At 39.5% G+C, this 17,161-nt stretch overlaps 3 protein-coding genes across 10 annotated transcripts; 1 reads left to right on the top strand and 2 right to left on the bottom strand.

Moving 5' to 3' along the window:
- Positions 1-117: 117 nt before the first annotated feature.
- Positions 118-3,482, top strand: LOC140762546 (uncharacterized). 8 transcript variants are annotated; one of them, XM_073100422.1, is made up of 7 exons: positions 118-448; positions 679-787; positions 909-975; positions 1,071-1,135; positions 1,911-1,977; positions 2,061-2,104; positions 3,279-3,410. In XM_073100422.1, the coding sequence occupies exons 2-7, from the start codon at positions 729-731 to the stop codon at positions 3,319-3,321; spliced, it is 345 nt and encodes a 114-aa protein (XP_072956523.1). In that variant the 5' UTR covers positions 118-448; positions 679-728; the 3' UTR covers positions 3,322-3,410. The 8 variants fall into 8 exon arrangements, 1 of the variants encoding a protein (XP_072956523.1); XR_012104739.1 differs by lacking the exon at positions 3,279-3,410 and adding an exon at positions 3,441-3,464 and having other exon boundaries at positions 947-1,813; XR_012104737.1 differs by lacking the exon at positions 3,279-3,410 and adding an exon at positions 3,441-3,478 and having other exon boundaries at positions 120-448; positions 947-975; positions 1,071-1,977.
- On the bottom strand, positions 3,203-6,318 carry LOC140762545 (wall-associated receptor kinase 2-like). The gene is made up of 3 exons (XM_073100421.1): positions 5,170-6,318; positions 4,929-5,087; positions 3,203-4,484 (listed from the first exon to the last, which is right to left on the bottom strand). The coding sequence occupies exons 1-3, from the start codon at positions 6,143-6,145 to the stop codon at positions 3,307-3,309; spliced, it is 2,313 nt and encodes a 770-aa protein (XP_072956522.1). The 5' UTR covers positions 6,146-6,318; the 3' UTR covers positions 3,203-3,306.
- A 2,054-nt stretch (positions 6,319-8,372) lies between these two features.
- Positions 8,373-11,492, bottom strand: LOC140761922 (wall-associated receptor kinase 17-like). Its single transcript, XM_073099456.1, has 3 exons — positions 10,451-11,492; positions 10,210-10,368; positions 8,373-9,765 (listed from the first exon to the last, which is right to left on the bottom strand). The coding sequence occupies exons 1-3, from the start codon at positions 11,364-11,366 to the stop codon at positions 8,588-8,590; spliced, it is 2,253 nt and encodes a 750-aa protein (XP_072955557.1). The 5' UTR covers positions 11,367-11,492; the 3' UTR covers positions 8,373-8,587.
- Positions 11,493-17,161: the final 5,669 nt, after the last annotated feature.

A 17,161-nucleotide genomic window follows, 5' to 3' on the forward strand; every position in this document is an offset into this window, starting at 1 on the left:
TTACTATTATTTTTCCTCCAGATCACATCACTTCGAATGCCATCAATTAATGACAGTTAAATCCTGTAAGGTACAACTGGAAGCCATTAAAATTTAATACGTCCCTTTTGGTAAAACCCAAGCGTCTCTCTCTCTCTCTCTCTCTCTCTCTCTCTCTCGGTCGGAGCTAAGAGAGAAATCTAAAGCTCGAGACGCCCTCGCCGAAAACCTGGTATGAATCCATTGAGATTTCTATTCGAGCTCTCTTCCTTGCCTTTCTCTTCAACTCTGGGGATGTCCTGTAATTTGACTCGGACTCGAGCTTATCCGGATCCAAGATATATGAGTGAGAGATGCGGATCTCGATCCGAATCCGGTATCATTTTTTTTAAGTCTGACAAAAACCCTCGTCTCCCTTCCTTCCCCAATCTCCGGTCATCGTCACCATGAACTCTACTCCGAAGCACAGGTACTAACAAGCCTTTTCTAATCCTTTCCTTTTAATATTTGTGGCTTTGATCCTTAAAATATGAATAATATCGAATTTCCCGAGGATCAATCTCCAGAACTTACTTGGAAGGTATATTGAGAGTTTTCTATGAGGTGTGGGATTAACAGCATCTAGTTGTTAGTTACTGCATTATGTCTAGTTTGTATTCATGAACTGTTCTTTATTTTCTTTCCTAACTGTGAATGCAGATCTTACTCGGTGGACCTGCCATTTGCTAGGTAGATTGAGATGAACCCTAATGATCAGATGCCTAGACTATTTCCTGTCACATATAAGTCAATATCTATGGATATCAAGGTCTCTCTCTCTCTCTCTCTCTCTCTCTCTCTCTAAATCATTTATATGACACCAGAAATCTTTATGTATATACATCTTTTTATCTTTGTAAAATAATTTCCTAACATTTGATGCACGCAAGTTGGAAAAGGGTCCCTCATACTTTGATTTTCATTCTAGGGAAGAAAGACAGACATCATAATCTGCAGGTATGATGAGAAATTTCTGGTCAGTTGTATCATATATCATCTTCACCGATATTAATTCTCACTTTGGAGATTCTGATATTAGAATGGCTCTTCAGGTTATCGTGACTCAAATAGGAACCATGGGTACCATACTGCACGCAAGATTGGCCTTTCTTTGCTTGTAATAATTTAAATCCGTGTTCCAAGCAATTTCTTCTGATGTCTTTTTCCCTTCAATATTTGGAAGTAAGAGTATCCAATCATAAGTTTATTTTCTTTAGAGAAGAAAAGGAAAGCATTTCTTTCTGACTGGCTCCCTGCTTTGGAGGCAATGACGGCGGTGGATATCAGTTTTAATATTGAGACTGGGAAAATGATCTAATAGTGTAAGGATGGGAAATTTAAATGTTAAAATTTCCTCCAATTTTGTTGCTCATTCATATAGAACTATTAAGACATGACATTGGAGAGCATTACTTGGTAAGTGGATATGAGGTGTGGTCTGGAGCATGTCTCCTGGTCTGAGGTGCCGTATGCAGAAGTAATGCATCCTAATAAATTTATCTTATTTCTAGGTTTCACTAGCTTCTTTTCTTAAGATTGCTAATCAAATTTTCTGTGAGGAGATATTGAAGTTCCTCATCGCATTAAATCATTAATTTACCAGTGATGCAGGAGAAAGCAGACGCTGGTCAAGTTCAACACAGATACTCTAGCCCCATCACAGCTATAATTTACATCATAAACTTTCAGATTACACTTTCTTTTGGCCATCTTTACCATTTATATGTTCGTAATTCCACATCTTTTCGGGCCATGTTGTGAACCCTTGGAATGTTATTTGTAATTTCATAATCAGGTTACCCTTTGCTTTTTTTCAAAGCATTAGTAAAGTTCTATCCTCTGCTTCTATTTAACTAGTTGTTTATTGATTCTTCTTTGTCTCTTGTTGGTAGGAAGGATGAAGGGGTATCATTGGATCCAACTTTCAATGTTTCTGTGATTTTTGGAAAAAGGAATGAGGTAAGTTTTTAATATATACATTAATCTAATTTGGACTTTCCTAATGGATGGCTCTTTGATCTTCCAAGTTGTGATGGTTGCAGCCATTCCTACTTGCATGTGCACGCCAGCTGATTGAACACATAAGGTACTTTATCCTCTCTGTATTATGGGTTTGGATGTTACTCCTTGAAAGATGAGGTTTTCAGTTTAAATAATTTTGGAAACTTACATTTAAAGTAATTTGAAAGTGCAACTCAAGAGGGTAAATCGATGTGCCTTAGCAGTTCATTCCTCTTTCTACTATTTTGGCATGATCGGTTTTCATTCTGCAATTTTATTTCATGCATGTCAGAATTTGGGGCTTTCCTTTTCACTTCTTTTTCTTCAAACCTTTTAAGTTGGAACCACTTGTAATGTTTGAGAATCTCTGATTTGATTATTTGTAACTATTAACTTTACTTTAGCTTGTGAATCATATAAAAATCTACTTTGATTGTGCATCTTCTGGTAAAGTAGAATTCTGCAGTAGAGCTTCGAATGTCAATTTCAGATTGGCGGCCAGTTTCTTTCTTGTTATCATCTTCCTGCCTCATTTTGTACATAGGAGTAACCTTAGGTTGACATCTGTAGAATGGCTTGAATTCCAATAGGTCATTTCTGGCTGGTCCATCAAAATGCAAATTATCAATGTTCCTCTTCTGACTTGGTGCTTCTCATGTAATCATTTGTGAGGACCACATAAACCCATCACCTCTCATGTTACTGAATAACTTTTTTCCCCTCGATTTTTATTTGAGTGTTTTCTTTTTCTTTTTCTTCTTTTTTGATTGAACATGACCCAGTAGGCTATAGGCTAAATAATGTTTTAATCTTTTTCAATATATAAATTGAATAATTGGACTAACTCTCATAAAAGGCAGATCACAATGAGTTTAAATCATATAATGCTTCGACGAGAAATTTATCAAATATTTATTTCCAATGTGTCTATGGGGGAGTCGAATTACTTGATCACTGACCTGCAGTTGTGACCTTTTTTCTTTCTTTTCTGTTTCGGGCTTATGCTAGTTAAAGATTTATCTTCACATAAGTAAAACGAATTGCACAACCCTTCTGTGATCAATAAGTTCTTTCAATTGACATCTCATTGGGAAGAAAAGTAAAAGGTCATGCGAAAGGTGGTTCCATGGATATAAAATTACCACCTTTGGTGTAAGTAAGAATAATCAATAAGAATGTTCCCTCTCAGTATAATCACTAAGCTATAGTATTGATCAAATCTTTATGCAACCGAAGGAATTTGGCACTTTTGTCTACAGGACATTAATCCTACACCTTTCTGGAAAATTACATGAACACTAGTGAGATTTCCCCGCTGTCTTGTTGGGTTATATCATTGCTATATGTGGTTGAAGGCCCACCGAGTGAGATCTCTTCCTGATGGCTCTGCTCAACCGTGTCTTTTTCTTGGTTCTGCTCAGCCAGGTGGTGTTTCATGAGCCTTCTCAGAGCATCAAGCTCGATGGCCACTTCTTTCATCCTCGGCCTTTCTTCCCCTTTGAGACGCAAACATCTTACGGCTACCTGCGCAACTACGTTAAGGTGCCTCGCTCCGGCTTCCTTCACCATCCTGCTATCCAGCATCTCCAGGTGCCGATTTTCTTCGACCATCATAGTAAAATGCAAGGCTAGATTTCTTCCCTCTTCGGACCGGCAAAACGATATCGGCTTCTCTCTCGTCAATAGCTCGACAAGAACTACGCCGAAGCTATAGACGTCGCTCTTCTCCGTCAACTGGCTAGTACCGAAGTACTCAGGGTCCAAGTAACCGAGTGTGCCTTGCACGAGTGTTGTTACATGAGTGTGATCATAGGGGATCAACCTGGAAGCTCCGAAATCAGATACTTTCGCCGTGTAGCTCTCGTCTAGAAGTATATTAGCCGATTTGACATCCCTATGGATGATTGGCAATTCTGTTGCAGAGTGTAGAAATGCAAGCGCTGCTGCGGTTTCAACAGCTATACGCAAGCGACTCTCCCATGTCATTGGAGCTGAGAGATCGTTGTGAAGATGGTGAAAGAGTGTGCCATTGGAGATGAACTCGTAAACCAACAAGGGGACTTGGGTCTCTAAGCAGCAACCCAGTAGCTTGACGACATTCTTGTGATTGATCTGAGAAAGGATGATCACCTCGTTAACGAATTGCTCGATCTGGGTCTGATCAACTAGCTTTGACTTTTTGATAGCAACAACCGTTTGATCCGACATCAGGCCTTTGTACACAGTGCCATATCCACCTCGACCAAGAACGACATCCTCACTGAAGTTGTAGGTCGCCTTCTTGAGTTCGTCTGAGCTAAATATCCTTGCTGGTGCTTTTTGAGAGAGGATCTGCTTTCGTAACAGAAATCCACCATTTTGCAGAAAATATTTCTGTTTTAACTTTGCATGCTTTCTTTTCTTCAGGATCCAGTAAGTCCAGGAACTTAATATGAATACGGCAAGCAACAGAGCTAGTCCTGCATCTGCACAACCACGGCAAGTTCTGACGGGCAACATATGCAGGATATGCAACTCTTACATGAAGAAATTCAATCTAATAACAAACTTGGAAATAGAGGGTGTCACATCATGCGAGGTCATGAATTTATGTAAACAAGATGATAGAAGTGTATCTTAAACTTCAGAAAACCTGAACTGCTTGCAATTTCAAGAAGAGAAAAGCAGATCCAAATTCTTGAGTTTGAAACCGTTGTTCAATTGAGATGAAGAAATAGAGACAGATGTTGGTTCACTTTTCCACCTTAAGGATAGGCAAAAGGAGATCAAACTCTTGGACTAGTCATATTTCGCATTAATTGTATGCGCTTCAGTGATCCTATGAATTACTATAGTATTCGTTAATATCAAACTTTACATTAAGAGATTCAACTTTCATATAATCTACGCTAACACTCAGTAGAACTTACTCGAAGCAATCTCCAGACTTGCAGTCCTCTTGCAGCCTGTACCTTGTTCCTTACCATCGCCACTGGTACCCAATGGACAAGTGCAGTGGAAACCACCCTCTGTATTGATGCATTCATGCACACAAGGACTGTATTTCGGATCAAGGCACTCGTTTACATCTGGTAGAGACCACGAAAATAAATTCTAAATTGAAAAGTATGCATTTAAAGATTTCGACTGTACAAAATTAGTAATTTGTACCTTGACAACCGCCTGGTCCTTCCAGGTAAGGGTTGCCTGCAAAGCCTTTAGAGCAGTTGCAGCGGTAGCCTATACCGTTATGCGAGTCGAAGCAATTGCTGTTCTTCTTGCAGGCGTAATCAGTAGCAATATTTGTCTGGACCTCTTTACAGGTTTTGTTCCCTATGGACCACTCGAGCACCACCGGGATAGATTGGATACTGGGGTTGCCCTTGATTAAGTCTTGTTCGGGGTTGTCTATGTCGCGTTCGCGGTTGCCCTTAGTTAACTCGTCTTCGTGGTCGCCGACAATTAAGTCATTAATAGAGAACATGTAGTAGTCCTTATCCGCAATGAACGCCTTACTGCATGGCTCCTCAGGCTCATCCCTTGTCGACCCTGTGAGATATCTTATGCTGGTTAATTTTAAGTTGAGACTCTTGAGCCCCTTGGGCAGCGAAGATTGGCAGCAGCCGACACCAGAGCACGTGCCGTTGATGGTGCTGTTTCTGTTGACGCAGAAGGACACGCACCCGCCGATCTTGTCCTGACTCTGGCCCTGGCCCTGGCCAACTATAATGGCCATGGCGTCGCATCCCACAACGGTGAACTTGTTCCTCGTGTCTGAGAATGTGTAGGGGGTCCTAGTAAGGTTGATGTACTGATCTGAGGATTTGGCAGGACCGGAAATGTGGTAGCAGTTCCACTCGTACGGATAGCCAACGATGCGGATGAAGCCATCCACCAATGATATGTCCAGTACTTCGTATCGGTGGGTACCAAGCGACACCTTTGGATATGTTCCGTTGGTGCACAAAATCTCAAAGCCTGGCTGCCCGGAGCTATTATTCCCTTTGACGCTGAATGGATATGGGATGGTCATGTTATTGCATTGAGGAGCATCCTGATTGAGGGCAGAGGGACCCAGAAAATCAGATGACGAAGGCCGGGGCAGATGTAGGAGGTGCAGGGTGATAAGCAGGAGAGTCAGAAGCATAGTCTCTGATCAGAATGGAACGGTAGGTGCGCAGGCGCAGCAAGTGACAACAGAACAAACACCAATAAAAATGGATTAAAGGTCAATACGTCATAATGCTAGCTTGAACACATCTTCACTAAAAGAAGTAGGAAACAAATGTCTAGAGAACTTGGAAGATTCATCATGGACGAGATAGCTAGAGGATGGTTTGTCAGAGTCTGCGGGTGGCTGACGACTTGACTTGAAGTAAGCGGTCAAGTTGCTACTGCCGTGTGGAAAGGGTAAACAAAAGAGCAGGAGAACCACTACTTCACGAGAAGTACGTACGTAGCAAAGTAGATATAGCTGCTGCTACATCTCAGTATGAGCACAAACCTAGATCAAAGAAGGTAACGTAAAATCCAATGGCTCTAGATACCGCAAAGGCAAGCAGACTGTGTAGATCGGAGATTCGCAAGGTGATTTGCTCATCAGAAGAAACTGTGAAGGGAGCGGCTAACAGCCACTTCATCACTAACATCGAAACAAATAGAAATGTCAGCACAGAATAACATAACCTGACTTCTTCATCTTTCATATTGTCTGAATCACGTAACTTTCAGTTGATTAATTCCGCAATTTCAAATAGAGCTTATAAACCATAACAAGACACTTTTGAGTTCCAATGCATAATGAAAGGTATAACAAGGACAAAACTTATCTGCATAATGAATGGTATATACAAAGAGTCATCAAAATACAGGAATCATAACCGGATATTTTTTTTCCTCGAGTAAAAATATCGATAACAAGAAAACTTACCAAGCTGGCCGTGTAAGCATTTGTAGCCACATCTTATCAGTGTGGAAATTTTTGGTGTTAAACAGGAAGGAGACATTTCAAACCCTTGCAACAAAAGAAGGAAGAAGATACGACAAGCTAACCAAAATATTCATATTTCACTAAATTAATTCATTTTTCTGCTCAATATCCACCAAATCAATTGTCACTTATCTCCTCTAATTTCCTCAATTTCTTGAGAATACCGATCGAGTCTAACATGCGAACATGATTGTAGAAAGAAAATTATTTTGTATTGGTGATTGGCTCTGCTTTCGAGAGGTGTCTGACATCAATCAATAGTTAAGACTAGTAGCCTATTAGTTTATCGATACTGTCGTTTAGTGGTTTAATTTTACACAGACAATTCAATAATAACTATAAATTTATCTCTCATAATCCAAGGTGTAAAGTATCCGTCACTCTTTAATTTGTGTGGATAAATTGATCCCGTTTTGTTTCTCTCTCTTACACGATCTCTCTTTTATGAAAGATAAAATAATAATAATAATAAATTGGTAAAAGCTTGCATTCTTCGATGAGTCCACACTTTTTTCATATTTTTCTAGTTTACATAAATTATTCATATTTACCATTCGAGTCCTAATTTTTTATGAAATATTTATAAAAGAATATCCTTCTGTCATATTTATTTGGTAAAACATATAAGGTACTTCTTTTTTCTCTTTTACAAATCTGAGATCAATATATGGTTTAATTTATAAATATAAAAAGATAAATTAAATCAAAATAAAACTCTAGTAGAATAGAAGAGAATTTTCATTTAACACTATTACTTTCATCTTTTTCTTATTTACACTCCCTATTTTCAAGCTATGTATGTAAATTATCTTATATATCATTTTAATTCATTAATAGATGAATTTTTTTAGGTAAATAATTTAATAAAAATTATTAATTTCTCTCTCCTAATTAAATAATTGAAGTTAAATGATACTAAATAAAATTAATAAAAGTATGGATCACATTTCAAAATTATAAAAGTAAATTAGTTATATTTCTAAATTATAAATTAGTCATATTTTAAGTTGTGAAATAAGTAAATATATTAAAGATATGCTAAAGAATTTAAGAAGTGAACTATTTTGCCAAATCAATGTATTTATATATAGAGAGTTGGTACATAAGTTGAGAAAGATAAAATTAATTACATGCATTCCCCACTAGAATAGCAAGTGAGAAAGATAAGATTAGTTACAACTATTCCCTCTTTTGCAGTAAAATTAACTATAAGTTAGTGGTTATCTCCTCCTTTGCAGTGATTAATCATAAACTGGTGTTAGAGATAATATATCAACTTAGTGGTTGCATATTACGTGGTTTGTTGCTAACACTTTACTGTTTTCGATTAATTGAATTCTTTACGGAATGAAGCTCAATTATGTAAATACTTGATCATGTCGACTAGATTAAGTGTGTATGATACATATAGTAGCTATCTCAATCATCTACGAGCCATCGAACCGCACAAAGAAATTTATCAGTAGTTTTCAAAGGGCAGAGCTCATCCATGTTAGGAGAACAATTTGGGATGGAGGGATAAAAAAAAGCAGTAGGGTAATCTTCTTCAACCTTAGAAATTTGGCACTTGGGACATTAATCCTACACCGATCTGGAAAATTACATGGACACTAGTGAGATTTCCCCGCTGTCCTGTTGGGTTGTATCATTGCTATATGTAGTGGAAGGCCCACCGAGTGAGATCTCTTCCTGATGGCTCTGCTCAACCGTGTCTTTTTCTTGGTTCTGCTCAGCCAGGTGGTGTTTCATGAGCCTTCTCAGAGCATCAAGCTCGATGGCCACTTCTTTCATCCTCGGCCTTTCTTCCCCTTTGAGACGCAAACATCTTACGGCTACCTGCGCAACTACGTTAAGGTGCCTCGCTCCGGCTTCCTTCACCATCCGGCTATCCAGCATCTCCAGGTGCCGATTTTCTTCGACCATCGTAGTAAAATGCAAGGCAAGATTTCTTCCCTCTTCGGACCGGCAAAACGATATCGGCTTCTCTCTCGTCAATAGCTCGACAAGAACTACGCCGAAGCTATAGACGTCGCTCTTCTCCGTCAACTGGCTAGTACCGAAGTACTCAGGGTCCAAGTAACCGAGTGTGCCTTGCACGAGTGTTGTTACATGAGTGTGATCATAGGGGATCAACCTGGAAGCTCCGAAATCAGATACTTTCGCCGTGTAGCTCTCGTCTAGAAGTATATTAGCCGATTTGACATCCCTATGGATGATTGGCAATTCTGTTGCAGAGTGTAGAAATGCAAGCGCTGCTGCGGTTTCAACAGCTATACGCAAGCGACTCTCCCATGTCATTGGAGCTGAGAGATCGTTATGAAGATGGTGAAAGAGTGTGCCATTGGAAATGAACTCGTAAACCAACAAGGGGACTTGGGTCTCTAAGCAACAACCCAGTAGCTTGATGACATTTTTGTGATTGATCTGAGAAAGGATGATCACCTCGTTAACGAATTGCTTGATCTGGCTCTGATCAACTAGCTTTGACTTTTTGATAGCAACAACCGTTTGATCCGACAGCAGGCCTTTGTACACGGTGCCATATCCACCTCGACCAAGAACGCGATCCTCACTGAAGTTGTAGGTCGCCTTCTTGAGTTCGTCTGAGCTAAATATCCTTGCTGGTGCTTTTTGAGAGAGGATCTGCTTTCGTAACAGAAATCCACCATTTTGCAGAAAATATTTCTGTTTTAACTTTGCATGCTTTCTTTTCTTCAGGATCCAGTAAGTCCAGGAACTTAATATGAATACGGCAAGCAACAGAGCTAGTCCTGCAGCTGCACAACCACGGCAAGTTCTGACGGGCAACATATGCAGGATATGCAACTCTTACATGAAGAAATTCAATCTAATAACAGACTTGGAAATAGAGGGTGTCACTTCATGCGAGGTCATGAATTCATGTAAACAAGATGAAAGAAGTGTATCTTAAACTTCAGAAAACCTGAACTGCTTGCAATTTCAAGAAGAGAAAAGCAGATCCAAATTCTTGAGTTTGAAACCGTTGTTCAATTTAGATGAAGAGATAGAGACAGATGTCGGTTCACTTTTCCACCTTAAGGATAGGCAAAAGGAGATCAAACTCTTGGACTACTCATATTTCGCATTAAGAGTATGCGCTTCAGTGATCCTATGAATTACTATAGTATTCGTTAGTATCAAACTTTACATTAAGAGATTCAACTTTCATAATCTCTACGCTAACACTCAGTAGAACTTACCCAAAGCAATCTCCAGAGTTGCAGTCCTCTTGCAGCCTGTACCTTGTTTCTTACCATCGCCACTGGTACCCAATGGACAAGTGCAGTGGAAACCACCCTCTGTATTGATGCATTGATGCACACAAGGACTGTTTTTCGGATCAAGGCACACGTTTTCATCTGGCAGAGACCACGAAAATAAATTCTAAATTGAAAAGTATGCACTTAAAGATTTCGACTGTACAAAATTAGTAATTTGTACCTTGACAACCGTCTGGTCCTTCCTGGTAAGGGTTGCCTGCAAAGCCTTTAGAGCAGTTGCAGCGGTAGCCTATACCGTTATGCGAGTCGTAGCAATAGCTGTTCTTGTTGCAGGCGTAATCAGTAGCAATATTTGTCTGGCCTAGCTCTTTACAGGTCTTGTTCCCTATGGACCACTCGAGCACCACCGGGATTTGGTTGGGGATGTTGCCGACTAGGTCCGTAGAAGAGAACATATATTGGTCTTTGTCCACAATGAATGCTTTACTGCATGTCTCCCCAGACGCATTCTTTGTCGACCTTGTGGTATTTCTTATGCTGGTTAACTCCAAGTTGAGACTCTTGAGCCCCCTGGGTAGCGAAGCTTGGCAACAGCCGACACCAGAGCACGTGCCGTTGACGATGCTGTCATTGGTGACGCAGGAGGACACGCACCCGCCTATATCATAGTGCTTGTCCTGACTCTGGCCCTGGCCGGGGCCAACTATAATGGCCATGGCGTCGCATCCCACAGCGGTGAACTTGTTCCTCGTGTCTGAGAATGTGTAGGGGGTCCTAGTAAGGTTGATGTACTGATTTGAGGAATTGGCCGGACCGGAAATGTTGTAGCAGTTCCACTCGTACGGATAGCCAACGATGCGGATGAAGCCATCCACCAATGATATGTCCAGTACTTCGTATCGGTGGGTATTAAGCAACACCGTTGGATACATTCCGTTGGTGCACGAAATCTCAAAGCCTGGCAGGGGTGGCAGGCCGGAGCTATTATTCCCTATGACGCCGAATGGATATGGGATGGTGATGTTATTGCATTGAGGAGCACCGTGCTTGAGGGCGGAAGGACCCAGAAAATCAGATGACGAAGGCCGGGGCAGATGTAGGAGGTGCAGGGTGATAAGCAGGAGAGTCAGAAGCATAGTCTCTGATCAGAATGGAACGGTAGGTGCGCAGGCGCAGCAAGTGATAACAGAACAAACACCAATAAATATGGATTAAAGGTCAATACGTCATAATGCTAGCTTGAACACATCTTCACTAAAAGAAGTAAGAAACAAATGCCTAGAGAACTTGGAAGATTCATCATGGACGAGATAGCTAGAGGATGGTTTGTCAGTCTGTGGGTGGCTGACGACTTGACTTGAAGTAAACGGTCAAGTTGCTACTGCCGTGTGGAAAGGGTAAACAAAAGAGCAGGAGTGTTGGAATTTTTACTGGAAATTGACAAAACACAGAGTTTTTGCTGAAACAAAAACTTCTTAATACAATGACTCAAAGATACAATATTTTTTTTTAATTACAGAACCACTTAAGCTAAAATAACATAACTTCCCACTACCCATGTCTTAACTAAATTTAGGAGAAACTACCCACTACTAGTTATATCTAAAGTAAATAACTAACCCAATTACATCACGTCAATTGCTGATCTGGAATACATCTAATCCGGACTAATTTTGTATCAATATTCAACACTCCCCCTTGATGCAAAATTCCCAACTCCAAGTGCCGATCTAAATAGTTCAAATTTGCCTTGTGCTAATGCCTTTGTAAGTATGTCCGCTGCCTACTTGTCTGTATTGATGTATCTTATGTCAACATCACCATTCGCCACAAGGTCACGAATGAAATGCACACGGATGTCGATATCCTTGGTTCTTTCATGAAATGGTGGATTCTCCGTCATTGCTATTGCTGATTGGTTGTCACAGAATATCACCGTAGGGTGCTGCTGTTTTTGCTCAAAACTAGCAAGTATGCGTCTCAACCAAACTGCTTGGGTTGCTGCTGAACTGACTGCTGAATATTCTGCCTCAGAGGTTGACAATGCCACTGTTGCTTGCTTCTTTGAACTCCATGAAACTGCACTTGTGCCGAGAGTAAACAAGTGTCCTGAAGTGCTCTTTCGATCCTCTGCACATCCTGCCCAATCACTGTCACTGTAGCCAATCAGATTGATATTTTTCGAGCTTCCATACCACACACCATAGTCTGTTGTACCTGCAATGTAATTCAAAATTCTTTTGGCTGTGCCAAAGTGATGCTTTGTAGGGTTTTGCATGTGTCTTGAGACCACTCCAACTGCATAGGAAATATCGGGTCTTGTGTGAGTCAAATACATCAATCCCCCAATTAGGCTTCTGTATCTAGTTGCATTAGCTGAACCTGAGCCATCATCTTTTTCTAACTTTTCATTCACATTCATAGGTGTTGATGCTATTTTATTTTCTGTAAGCCCAAACTTCTTTAACAAATCACATGCATACTTCCTTTGTGACACAAAGATGCTACATTTCTCTTGCTCTACTTCTAAACCAAGGAAATAATGTAATAAACCCAAATCTAACATTTCAAACTGCTGCTTCATGCTGCTTCTGAATTGTTCCACCAGTTCCTCATTAGTGCCCATATAAATCATATCATCAATAGACCATCTTTTCCTTTCTTCTTAATATAGAGATTAGGCTCACTTTTACTTCTTTCAAACCCAGAATTTATAAAATAAGAATCAATTTTGTTGTACCACGCTCGTGGTGCCTATTTTAATCCATACAACGCCTTTGCTAGTTTGTACACCCAATCTTCTTTACCCTTGATTTCAAATTCTTTAGGCTGCTCGACATACACTTCTTCTAATAGTTCTCCATTGAGAAAGGCTGATTTTACATCAAATTGGTAGACTGGTTTCTTCAATTGAGCTGAAAGCGCCAACAACAACCTCAATGTCTCAAATCGGGCCACAGGAGAAAAAGTTTCTTCATAATCTATGCCATGTTCTTGTGCATAACCCTTTGCCACAAGCCTGGCTTTGAACTTTTGAACACTTCCATCTGCACCAAATTTAGTTTTGAAAACCCATTTTAAACCAATAACATTTTTACCTTCAAGAAGCTTCACCAAATGCCAAGTTCTGTTTTTCTCAATCGATTGTATTTCTTCTTGCATTGCACCACTCTTGCTTTTTTTGATGCTTCTTCATACGTTGTGGGATCTGCAACAAGGAGTACTTGAGTGGTTTCATACAATTCTTGAACTGTTTTAAACTTCCTTGGTCGCATTTCGGGCATTGCATCATCAGTCGTACAACTAGAGCTGCTGCTGATATGTTGGTTGTGTGTTTGATCTTGTACCACTGTCTCTTCATTTTCTTCTATTGTTTCTTCAACCTGAATTTGTTGTACAACACTCTCCCACTGCCAACTTGCTTCTTCATCGAATAATACATTTCTACTCACAACGATTTTACAATTTCCTGGATTGTATAGCCGATACCCTGTGGATTGTGTACAATACCCGATGAAAATTAATTTTTCAGATTTGTTATCAAGCTTCGTTCTCTTTTGTGGATTGATTAGTGCATAGGCTATACTCCCAAATACCCTTAAATGACTTACTCCAGGTTTCCTCTCAAACCATGCCTCAAATGGGGTTTTATTCATAACAGCTTTTGTGGGTGAGATATTCAAAATATACACAGCAGTTGCCACTGCTTCAGCCCAGAATTTGTTTGGTAACATCTTGCATTTTAACATACTTCTTCCCATCTCCACCACAGTTCTATTCTTTCTTTCAGCAACTCCGTTTTGCTCGGGTGTATATGGAGTGGTTAACTCATGATGTATCCCTTCAATTTCACAGAAATTAATAAATTCTTTTGAGGGAAACTCACCTCCTCGATCTGTTCTTAACACCTTCAACTTCTTTTCAGATTGCTTCTCTACAAGACTTTTAAACACTTTGAAACTACTGAATGCTTCTCCTTTGCTTTGCAAGAAATATACCCAACTCATTCTACTATAATCATCTGTGAAAAGGAGAAAATATTTGCTACCTCCCTGTGATTCGGTTTGCATTGGACCACACAAATCTGCATGAACCAACTCAAGCACTTGTGTTGCTCTCATAGCTTGACCTTTTGGAAATGAAAACTTGGCTTGTTTACCCAGTATACACCCTTCACAAACACCTACTTGCTTGATTTCGGGTAAGCCATACACCATTTCTTTTTGATTCAACAGTTTCAGACCATTGATATTTAAATGACCATATCTAAGATGCCATAACTCAGATTGATTCAAAACTGTTGCAGTCATTGCTCTTTTCTTTATATTTGAAACCTCCAAAGGAAACAATTTATTGATTGTCATGTTCACCTCTACCAAGACCTGATTTTTGGATTTCATTACACAAGATTTTCCTTCAAACACAATTGAATAACCACTATCCATTAACCGCCCAATACTCAACAGATTTTGTGTCAAATCTGGGATAAAATAAACATTGTGCAAATATCTCATACCAGTTTTTGTGTGGACTGCTACTGTGCCCTTCCCTTCAACTTGAATCATCTTGTCATCACCAAGCCTGACCTTCAACTTGTATGTTTCATTTAGTTCTTCGAACAACTGTTTGTAGCCTGTCATGTGATTTGAACATGCACTGTCCAGGAACCAAATACTGCTTGCATCAACTTTGTCACTTGTATAGCTAGCCATGAATAGTGTTGGTTGTACATCCTCCTTTTCTGCATAATAGGCCTGAGTTTCATCTCTTTGCTTCTTGGAACACTCGTATTGATAGTGCCCAAATTTGTTGCAGTAGTAGCACTGAATGTCATTCTTGAATTCATCATAGGTAGGGGTGTTTTCGGTTTTGTTGCTTCTGCCTCTACCTCTTCCTCTTCCGAAATTGCCTCTGCCTTTGCCTCTTCTACCTCTGCCTCTGCCTCTTGATGTCTCACCCTGCGTGTAGAATGCCTTCTCATCGCCTTCATCTTCTGACTTTGACGGCCTTGCTTCATGAGTCTGTAGTGACCCTATGAGTTCATCAAAGGTATAGGTATCTAGATCTTTAGACTCTTCTATTGCTGCGACGACATGATCAAACTTGGGTGTTAGGCTCCTCAACACCTTCATCACATCTGTCTTCTCTACCATGGTGTCTCCAAATGTTCGAATTTGGTTGACAGCGGTTGTTACTCTAGACAGAAAAATTTGCACTGATTCTCCTGTTTGCATTTGCAGTGTCTCGAAATCTCGTCGTAAGCCCTGCAATTTGATTGTCATAACTCGTGAACTTCCTTGAAATGCTGTTTTCAGGGTTGTCCATGCCTCCTGTGCACTGGTTGCTGCAGCAATTTTTGAGAAGATTGTATCATGCACTGCTTGTTGAATGAATAACAGCGCTCTTGCATCTCTCTTCGTGGTTTCTTGTGGATTGGGATCTGGATTGGGAACTCCTTTGTCAACCAAGTCCCACAGACCATGCGATTTGAACAAGGTTGACATCTTGATGCTCCAAAACTCATAATTCTCTCCTTTGAACATCGGAACTGCTGGTTGCGTCACGTTCATCATGATGCTGCCGTTTCCTGCCATTGAAAACGCCCCAAGTATCTTGCTGCTCTGATACCAAAATGTTGAAATTTTTACTGGAAATAGACAAAACACAGAGTTTTTGCTGAAACAAAAACTTCTTAATACAATGACTCAAAGATACAATATTTTTTTTGAATTACAAAACCACTTAAGCTAAAATAACATAACTTCCCACTACTCATGTCTTAACTAAATTTAGGAGAAACTACCCACTATTAGTTATATCTAAAGTAAATAACTAACCCAATTACATCACATCAATTGCTGATCTGGAATACATCTAATCCGAACTAATTTTGTATCAATATTCAACAAGAAGAACCACTACTTCACGAGAAGTACGTACGTAGCAAAGTAGATATAGCTGCTGCTACATCTCAGTATGAGCACAAACCTAGATCAAAGAAGGTAACGTAAAATCCAATGGCTCTAGATACCGCAAAGGCAAGCAGACTTTGTAGATCGGAGATTCGCAAGGTGATTTGCTCATCAGAAGAAACTGTGAAGGGAGCGGCTAACAGCCACTTCATCACTAACATCGAAACAAATAGAAATGTCAGCACAGAATAACATAACCTGACTTCTTCATCTTTCATATTGTCTGAATCACGTAACTTTCAGTTGATTAATTCCGCAATTTCAAATAGAGCTTATAAACCATAACAGGACACTTTTGAGTTCCAATGCATAATGAAAGGTATAATAAGGACAAAACTTATCTGCATAATGAATGGTATATACAAAGAGTCGTCAAAATACAGGAATCATAACCAGATATTTTTTCCTCGAGTAAAAATATCGATAACAAGAAAACTTACCAAGCTGGCCGTGTAAGCATTTGTAGCCACATCTTATCAGTGTGGAAATTTTTGGTGTTAAACAGGAAGGAGACATTTCAAACCCTTGCAACAAAAGAAGGAAGAAGATACGACAGGCTAACCAAAATATTCATATTTCACTAAATTAATGCATTTTTCTGCCCAATATCCACCAAATCAATTGTCACTTATCTCCTCTAATTTCCTCAATTTCTTTAGAATACCGATCGAGTCTTACATGCGAACATGATTGTAGAAAGAAAATTATTTTGTATTGGTGATTGGCTCTGCTTTAGAGAGGTGTCTGACATCAATCAATAGTTAAGACTAGTAGCCTATTAGGTTATCGATACTGTAGTTTAGTGGTTTAATTTTATTGGCCAATGTCAGAGATAACAGATTTAACTCTTCTCATAAAATTTGAAATTAATATAATATTTATATGTCTAAATTTTGGATTTATTATAGTCTATTTCTTAAAGCAATTATCCCAACTATCCGATTTATATATTAGAAAAA

The sequence above is a fragment of the Typha angustifolia genome, chromosome 7 (assembly GCF_048772165.1).
Source record: "Typha angustifolia cultivar Huaian chromosome 7, ASM4877216v1, whole genome shotgun sequence".
Lineage (NCBI taxonomy): Eukaryota > Viridiplantae > Streptophyta > Magnoliopsida > Poales > Typhaceae > Typha > Typha angustifolia.